A 10267-nucleotide genomic window follows, 5' to 3' on the forward strand; every position below is an offset into this window, starting at 1 on the left:
ATTTATTGGAACAGGTACAGCAATTGTTAAACTATTTTTCTCAACATATTCTCTACCGGAATTGAAACATTTGTCATACCATGGGATCAACTTTTGTAACCTTGTGTCGTAGAACTTTGCCGCCTGGAATTTGAAGCAGTGTGTGACAGCCGTTTGCACCTCTCTGTTGATCCCACGGTATGGCAAATGTCTCAATTGCGGTGGGGAATATGTTAAACAATAATTGCTGTATCTATTCCAATAAATATTTCCATGGAAGCGCGTTTTATTTCTGTAAACGATCCAGGTAAACTTACTTTCTGTATACGCCTCGTACATACATACATACATACATACATACATACATACATACATACATACATACATACATACATACATACATACATACATACATACATACATACATACATACATACATACATGGGTACATACATTCGTTATTTTAAATTTAGATCCACTAAAAGTGAAATTACTGTTGCGTGTACATCTTTCATTCTCTTTTCCTTCGCTTCCAGGTGGTGATGTGTCTGAACTTGGAGACATAGACGGAGTTGACCAATGGCCATCCATATTGGGAGTCGACAATATGCCTCGGACTAGTATGTTATTGAACTTTGCTGATGTAGATGATGTGGAAGCTGTCGTGCAAGGCAAATGGAAACTTGTACGGTCTACCTACAAAGAAGGGGCTTACGACGGGTTTCACGGTGAAGATGGTCGGGGCACACCTAATCCGCCATATGACAGAAATAGAGTGATGAACAGTGCTGTTGCAAAGGCAATACAGACTTTGAATATGAATATAGCGACCGAAAACACGATTCAACAACTGAGGAAACAAGCTACAATCAGTTGTAACGTAAAAAGACTGCACGCTGGTGGCTCTTTCTGTCCCTCGGATTGCTTGTTTGATCTCGAGAGTGATCCTTGTGAATCTGTTAACTTGGTATCGAACCATCCAGACGTTGCTGTCGAATTAAGGAAGGAATTAGACAAGTTCAGAAGAGAAGTGGCACCGGAGCTGACGAAACCTGTGGATCCGGCATCGAATCCTGCTTTATTCAACAACACGTGGGTTTGCTGGCTTGACAACGTGACTACAGCCACAAACACTCCTACGCCCTCGAGCACTACAGTGTTGACAGCATCCGTCTTAGTATTACTTGCATCCAGTGTCTTTGTCTTTCATTTTATAATCAGGGATTTAGTCGTGCTAGGGCGCGCCAGGGCGCCGACCCGATACTTTTTCCTGCAACCCGGGAGCGCTCTGCTTCTTTTTTGTTTCACTTTTTAAAATATTGATTGTCTTACTTGAATCTTACTCCATTTTGTATTTTATATGTATGGATTAGTAGTATGTACAATAGCAGCAGCGTTATAATAAGTAATAATAATAATAATAATAATAATAATAATAATAATAATAATAATAATGCCGGTAATAATAATAGTTATAATAATGTATGTAAGTATTTATGAACACTACAATTGGGTATACACCCGGTGGCAGTGATATATAATATACAATAATACCATTACAATTATACAATAATTACAGCGAGAAAAGAAAAAAAAAATAAACCTAAATTTATTTCTAACTATAAATAAATAGATGCAATAAACCTAGGACCAGTAGCGGCTGGTGGTCAAAATAATAAGTGTGCTACAATTTCTATATAGGCCTACTGTATACACTTATATGTATTTATCTTAATTTGAGACTCGCCTAGTGACGAAATACGAAATCCATACGACGTTCCTTCCTACTGTAGAACCTGTCAATTACCCTGGTGTTAAACCCTTCAACTTGGATATCATACTCTTTTCTATTGACACTGTTACTTCACAGAATGGATCCTGTGAATTGTTGGAGCCTCCGTAACAATTGAACAGCTCCATCTATATTCCGGAAGGCAGGTGTTCCGTATAGCCTAGAACTCAAAGTTGTGTCTTTAACACTCTTTTGTTCAGTACAGTATAGCTGTTGACAGCAACTTCAAGTTCGCGTTCAGGAAAATTAGGCTATCCAAAAATTGCCAGAAAATTTGCTGTTTAACAATCTTGTTGCATCTAGATAGCTTAAAGACTGGAAACGGTGAGTAGTTTTCTGAATTATACGGTCACATACTTCCTTGGCCACAGTTTTCTGGGATTCCATTCTCCGTCGCTTGCTGGCTGGTTCAGGAGGAACCTCAAAAACCAGGTAGACGGCAGCAGCATTAGGACACTTGAATTACCAAATAGACCTACATTGTAAATAGTTCCGAGTTCTTCCACAAACAAGCATTCTTTCGTTAGGCTCTACTTTTGCAATCTCCAAGCTGTGTTGTGCTGAAGCTGACTACAGCACTTCCCCGCGTAAAAATAGCCAATCAGGACAATGATTTCAGCTTTGCACATGCGCATTAATTGTCTACATTCTCATTTAGAGTTTTGAGTAGCACATTGTACCTCCTGAGGCACCAAAGAGCTAAGAGCGAAGACTAAACACTCTATAACGCGTCATGAACATAACCACGGAAAATTGTCAAATGACAGATCAGATACTATGGTGGTATTGCAAATACATTATTTGAGCAAAAATTATCATTGTGCTGTAGCACTGTAGCACATAAGGACGGGCCGCCCCTGCCTAGGACTATAAATAAAAACTATTCTATAATAACGTCTACCAATTTAAGTAATTACATATCACCTTAATTAATTACAAATCAACTTGATTACATATCATCTTAATTAATTACATATCACCTTAACTTATTTACATATCAACTAAATTACATATCATCTTAATTACATATCAACTTAATTAATTACATGACAACTTAGATAATTACACTGCACCTACAATTACATTTTCAGTCTAATCTTCTCGACCTTTCCTTAGATGTATTGATTTTGAGAGGACCACCCTGTATTTACCTACGCACTTAAGCCTACATACAATACCCCACCCTCTTATTCAACCCTTCACCTGCGCGCTTAAACCTACTAAGACTGCAATACTCTACCTTTCTCTCAGCAGTACATATGAAGAGAATGCATAAACTGTTGATAGTGATTCGTCCGTCAGATAAGGACGTTAAGCCTGGCGGCCCCCTTGGTGCTATTCGACAAGAGTAGACTACGTGTTGACACCGGGTTTCCCCTTTTCCCTTCCTCACCATCACCATCCTCACCCATTCCCTACAATACGTATATAAACACTTACACATACACTCACCCTACTATACGACGTAACTCTTCACAGATACACATCATGCATAACGTGGCCCGCCGAAGTGGTGTGGAACTTGAAAATGGTACAGTCACTATAGAAAATGGGTCACAGTCCTGCCATCTATCCGCAGTATACGGAACCCGAATCACTCAAGTAAGTGGGTAGGCATTAGACACACACACACACATCGACGCTAAATAACCTAGTAGTTGATACAACGTCGTTAAATAACCAACTAAAAAACTACAGGTCTTTCACTACAAATCCAGTATTCTCCAATCTTTCCTATTTTCTGCCTTCCTCTTAATCTCAGCATATGATCCATATATCTTAATGTCGTCTATCATCTGATATCTTCTTCTGCCCCGAATTCTTCTCCCGTTCACCATCCCTTCCAGTCCATTCTTCAGTAGGCAGTTTTTCTTGGCCAGTAACCCAACCAATTCCTTTTTTTTTTCTTTCTGATCGCTTTCAGCATCATTCTTTCTTCACCCATTCTTTCCAACACAGCTTCATTTCTTATTCTGTCTGTCCATTTCACACTCTCCATTCTTCTCCATATCCACATTTCAAATGCTTCTAGTCGCTTCTTGTCACTTCGTCATAATGTCATGTTTCTGCACCATACAATGCCACACTCAACACAAAGCACTTCATTAGTCTTTTTCTTAGTTATTTTTCCAGAGGGCCGCAGAAGATGCTCTTTTTTATATTAAAAGATTCCTTTGCCATTGCTATCCTCATACGCTAAAATATAGGCTACATTTTTTTTTGACAAGGCGAAAAAAATGCAATTCTGGATTTCGTCCTTTGTTCTTATTGAAATTTAAAGCCTGAACAACACGGTCTCTTTGAAACCCTCATTCTTCTAATAAGTCTTTCGCGTCTATATCATCACCATAACATGAACAGCTGAGTTTCTCAGTAGCATTAGTTATTTACTGCTTGGATCGCTAGCTGTATGTGCGCATATGTCTCTCTGGTAGAAAAAAGTGGCGAAGTTTCCTTACTGTATGAATATCTATACTGTGACGATGATAATAATAATAATAATAATAATAATAATAATAATAATAATAATAATAATAACACCTGTTATGCCTGTGTATTCAGCGTGATGCCCTGTAATGTCGCTTCTATATACTACTACTAATTGAACCGTTGAGCAAAGCAACATATTACATTTTCTCCCATAGAACAACGAATAAATTCCTCTTCCCATTCTGTACGAAATCTTCTGTTCCTGCTCGTAGAGATGGAGGGTTTGTAGAGCGACATGGTACCGACACCTGCTTACCTTCAGTACGTGAGCGAGACAGAGAGCAATGTACAGGAAACTCCCCTTACCTTTATGAATGTCTTTGATTACACGATGTAATCACGATACCCAGTTTGGTCACCGCTGCCGTACATGAACTTGGCCTCTCTTCAGCTTAGGGATGTACAGACCCAGAAACAAAATTTGGGCCACATAAATTTGGTAAGTTTTAGTTATAACATACTGCGCGTATGCAGTAAACAAAAACGCCTATATGTAACATGCTACTTGTGGGCAGTCTTGCGAGTTTGTTGCCTACATACAAGAGAACTGCTATCAAAACTCGGCCCATTTTTTGTTTCTGGCTCTGTACAAAAATGCGGCACGCTACTACATTAAACATTTCAAGTCAAATACGTAATATAGACATTCATATTGTCACTATGGCTTAGCACTCATAAATCGGAGACGGTAAATTGCTTCTCCAGGTCAAAAAAAAAAAAAACGTAAATTGTCTCCTCTTTATCTGAGAGAGTGAACGTGTTTTCTATTTGTAAATACGCCACTGTAATTAATATTTTCCTCCCATTTACAGACTTAGACCTGCCAATAATAATTACAGCACAATTCGCACAAATTACTCTTATGATTTATCGCACAAATTACTCTTATGATTTAAAAAAATGTGATTGTGGTTAAAATATTGATCGGTTTCAGTTAGAAAAACTTCGTCATAAAACTTAAAAATGTGTTTAAACATTAGGCCTAAATACTAACTTCTTTAAACAGGCAGGAATTTAAAACAAACAGCCCTTACAAACTCAAGTCGTGTAATCTGTTCTTGGTGAAGTGCAAATATTTTATTTTGTAAAAATAATTCTTTGCGCAAAACTTATTCCTTTTACCCAGGCTTCTAAGCGACACATAGACTAGATGTCAGTCTGTATTTGTTCAAGAACTTCAGTGAAGTAGTGAATATTTGGATGGCTGGCGTTTAAAAGACTATCAAAATAATTTCCTATGAAATGATTCGCAGTTGTTGGTGCTGCGTCTAATTGAATTCTACCCAAATCACAAGAGGGGAAACTAGCAACTTCTGATATGTAAGTGTCCAGAATGAAGTGGCGAATTCTTTTATTTCTTCGTCGCTCGGTTGTAATGCCATTGTATCTACTGGAGATAAACAACGATCGAGAAAACGAGACTAACAGCGCCCGCAAAGCCGAAAACCTGCACGACAATGTTGTATTACGTCGCGTCCTTGACGTAAAGACTGGTTGTGAGTCTTCCGGGACTCGATATTGTGATCAAGTCCTTCGGTCAGCAGTTGTTTACACCTGTCTGAACTTTTATCTGCTTTGGCAACTACAATCAAGTAGTCTATTTGAAACATCTCTACCTTTCAGTGTATAATAATCCGTTCCCCAGTCTTTATTTAATTACTAGGCCCTTATTAAAAGGCTAGGAATTTTCTTTTCATATGTTTAAGATCAAGTGTGCAACCTTAAGTAAAAAGATATTAATGTCATGTTTTATGTTTCTTAGAAATGCAAATTTATTTGAGAATTATTATTATTATTATTATTATTATTATTATTATTATTATTATTATTATTATTATTATTATTTATATAACCATAGGTAATATCATATAATAGAACCAGAACATATTGATAACTAAGATACTGTTCTGTTTTGTCTTTTTGTCTCATTTAAACATTTATAATGTTATTTATTTCAATGATGTATGTTATTCAAAGTTACGAAATCTTTCCACGCCGACCAAATGCTATTTCGAGAATGACGAGCGAGATTCGAAGCGCAGCAGGAATGACGAGACGAGACTCGAAAGACAAATGCAACGAACACAGCGAGCGAGAGCGGCAGTTAGTTTCGTTCATCTCTAGTATCTACGAAGCACTCAACAGGCTTCGGCCTAGGGACACAGAGTAACCAGTATGAGGTTTAGAGTACACGGAATATAACTGACGTCATGACCCGTGTGCAACAGCACAGGTGGGTCCGTAATGTGCATTACCGTTGTGTGTAGGCCTATTGCTGCTTTGCTGCGGTACGTGTAACAGGCTTCGGCGTAGGGACACCTGATTGAAGGTTACAACTCACGTTAATACTTACTTAATGGTAGACATTTATTGCCTAAACTAGGAATGGACTGTATATACTCCATCTGTACAGGTTAGAATATATTTTGTGCCGTACTGTGACGGACTGTTTCATGTTGAGACACAAAGTAACGGCGCGCTCTATCTCCCAGTCCACTCGACCAACACAACACTACAGTCAGTGCGTTCTGAACTTCATGCGTTTCTGTGCCCAGGACCGAAGCCTGCTCATCAATATCTTGGGGTAGCCACCGGCGTAGCTCTGTCGGCAGAGGCGCTTGCCTACTGATCCGAAGCTGCGCTCGGATATGAGTTCGATTCCCGCTTAAGCTAATTACATGGTTGGTTTTTTCCGAGGTTTTCCCCAACCATAAGGCGAATGTCAGGTAATCTACGGCGAATCCTCGGTCTCATCTCACCGTCACAAACTCCATCCACGCTAAATAACCTAGTACTGTAATTGATACAGTGTCGTTAAATAATCTACTAAAATATCTCCGGGTTGCAAAAGAGAAGCCCAAAAAATAACTTATGGAATTCGCTCTTTTCCCCTTCTCGATATATACACCGCTTAGTCCCAGAGCTTTAATTGTTCGATACCGACTCTGCCCTAGATGTCATCGATATCCCTTTATGTCTATTTCGTACTACACTGTTTTCACAGCTGTGTGAATCGCAACTTTTAAGTCTACATATAGCTACTGTGAGCAAAGTAAATTTAAATTATGTTTGTTACATTCTTTCACAATGTGACTAAATGCTTCAGTGTATGTTTAAGTAGACTTATCGGGGAGTAGAAGTAGAAGAACAAGAGAGAGAGGGATGTTTATATCTTGATGCACACCATGTACTTTGAGCAACTGTTGAAACAGTTTAAATGAACTTTTAAAAGTGTCATCTACATATAAAATTTGAGTTTCGCACAAAATATTCAAATTTTATTTCGTCGAAAAACCTAAAATGTTATTTGTATTGTCATTCACTAAAAGAAAATTTTCTCCCCTATTTGACGTTATGTGCATTGATGCTATGAATTCATTAACTTCGACAAGACAATTCGGAAATTTAGGAAGAAGAGAGGTTCTCGCATTTTGTAAATTTAGTTTAATTAAGTCGGCACTTTAATTTGTTACTTCTTATGCCTCTCATGCATGTTCGGTCATTTTTTCTACAATTACACAATTGTTATTAATTTTAAAGAAACACTTACATGATTTTGTAGTACACGACCATCTTTGTATTCCACTGCTTATCCTCTTGTGGAAGCTAAACTTGTATCCATCGATGATATATGCCGGTAACTGTTCACCTTTTTCACTCAGCATAGATTCCATGTCCATTTCGACCGAACACACACACTGAACGATGCACTTCTGTACCTTCGCGTATGGATACTGAAACGATGGCCGTCAAGAGTCATTTCCGTGGATGAACAAATAGTACCGTGCTAGATGCACTCAGTGACGGATTTAAAAATTCGACGTCCTAGACCAGGGCTGGGCACATTACGTGATTCTGAGAAATGAGCGCTGTGTGCTTTAAAGAGCTTGTCTCGCGAGCGCTGTGACGTATGCATACTGTACGTCATTCAGTGTCGGTGCAGTGGTCACTCTGCAATATGAAGGCGAACTTTGAAGACGGAGCTTCCGCTCATACACTAAACCGTCCCGCTACTCCCAATGCTTTTAATGTATCATGGGAGGAGGAGTTCTTTTTGGTAGAGAGCAGTGGATTAGCAAAGTGTTTAATTTGTCATAAAACACTCCAACTGATTAAGAGGTTCAATATCCAACGACATTATTCTTTACAACATGCTACTGAATATGACAAATATGTTGGTAATGAACGCCATAAATTAATACAACTTAAAGAAAATGTTTCTCAGGTACATTACATTAGAGTATCTATTTGATATTTGCATTGCATTATAAGTTATTATACACTTAGTAATATATAATTTTAAATTATACAAGTATTATGATATATAATACTTGCTTACTTACAAATGGCTTTTAAGGAACCCGAAGGTTCATTGCCGCCCTCACATAAGCCCGCCATCGGTCCCTATCCTGTGCAAGATTAATCCAGCCTCTATCATCATATCCCACCTCCCTCAAATCCATTTTAATATTATCCTCCCATCTACGTCCCGGCCTCCCTAAAGATCTTTTTCCCTCCGGTCTCCCAACTAACGCTCTATATGCATTTCTGGATTCGCCCATACGTGCTACATGCCCCGCCCATCTCAAACGTCTGGATTTAATGTTCCTAATTATGTCAGGTGAAGAATACAATGTGTGCAGTTCTGCGTTGTGTAACTTTCTCCATTCTCCTGTAACTTCATCCCGCTTAGCCCCAAATATTTTCCTAAGCACCTTATTCTCAAACACCCTTAACCTATGTTCCTCTCTCAGAGTGAGAGTCCAAGTTTCATAACCATACAGAACAACCGGTAATATAACTGTTTTATAAATTCTAACTTTCAGATTTTTGGATAGCAGACTGGATGATAAGAGCTTCTCAACTGAATAATAACACGCATTTCCCATATTTATTCTGCGTTTAATTTCCTCCCGAGTGTCATTTATATTTGTTACTGTTGCTCCAAGATATTTTAATTTTTCCACCTCTTCGAAGGATAAATCTCCAATTTTTATATTTCCATTTCTTACAATATTCTGGTCACGAGACATAATCATATACTTTGTATTTTCGGGATTTACTTCCAAACCGATCGCTTTACTTGCTTCAAGTAAAATTTCCGTACTTTCCCTAATCGTTTGTGTATTTGCTTCTAACATATTCACGTCATCCGCATAGACAAGAAGCTGATGTAACCCGTTCAATTCCAAACCCTGCCTGTTATCCTGAACTTTCCTAATGGCATATTCTAAAGCGAAGTTAAAAAGTAAAGGTGATAGTGCATCTCCCTGCTTTAGCCCGCAGTGAATTGGAAAAGCATCAGATAGAAACTGACCTATATATACGGACTCTGCTGTATGTTTCACTGAGACACATTTTAATTAATCGAACTAGTTTCTTGGGAATACCAAATTCAATAAGAATATCATATAATACTTCCCTCTTAACCGAGTCATATGCCTTTTTGAAATCTATGAATAACTGATGTACCTGTACCCTTATACTCCCATTTTTTCTCCATTATCTGTCGAATACAAAAAATCTGATCAATAGTCGATCTATTACGCCGAAAACCGCACTGATGATCCCCAATAATTTCATCTACGTACGGAGTTAATCTTCTCAAAAGAATATTGGACAAATATAATAATATATAATATATAATATTATATATATCATGAACTGTAATATACTATACTATGATATATCATAATATTTGTATAATTTAAAATTATATATTACTAAATATACTATAATAACTTATAATGCAATATAAATATCGAATAGATACTCTAATATAATGTAGGCCTACCTGAGAAACATTTTCTTTAAGTTGTGTTAATTTATGGTCATATATCATTGCCTATCATATCATATATCATATCATATCATATCATATCATATCATATCATATCATATCATATCATATATCGTATCGCATCACATTATTTTATATTATATTAATTATATCATATCATATCATATCATATCATATCATATCATATCATATCATATCATATCATA

At 37.5% G+C, this 10267-nt stretch overlaps 2 protein-coding genes across 2 annotated transcripts in view; one reads left to right on the forward strand and one right to left on the reverse strand.

Annotated features, from left to right (window-relative positions):
* Nucleotides 1-5129, forward strand: part of LOC138713618 (arylsulfatase B-like) — a 34216-nt gene extending 29087 nt beyond the window's left edge. Inside the window, exon 7 of the mRNA XM_069845851.1 lies at nt 516-5129. Within this exon, the coding sequence (XP_069701952.1) occupies nt 516-1294 (779 nt within the window). The 3' untranslated portion in view covers nt 1295-5129. The remainder of the gene's footprint in view (nt 1-515) is intronic.
* Nucleotides 1-7893, reverse strand: part of Fcp3C (Follicle cell protein 3C) — a 119877-nt gene extending 111984 nt beyond the window's left edge. Inside the window, exon 1 of the mRNA XM_069845862.1 lies at nt 7812-7893. Coding sequence (XP_069701963.1) covers nt 7812-7834 — 23 coding nt within the window. The 5' untranslated portion in view covers nt 7835-7893. The remainder of the gene's footprint in view (nt 1-7811) is intronic.
* Between the last annotated feature and the right edge of the window lie 2374 nt (nt 7894-10267).

The sequence above is a fragment of the Periplaneta americana genome, chromosome 14, assembly GCF_040183065.1.
Source record: "Periplaneta americana isolate PAMFEO1 chromosome 14, P.americana_PAMFEO1_priV1, whole genome shotgun sequence".
Classification (NCBI taxonomy): Eukaryota; Metazoa; Arthropoda; class Insecta; order Blattodea; family Blattidae; genus Periplaneta; species Periplaneta americana.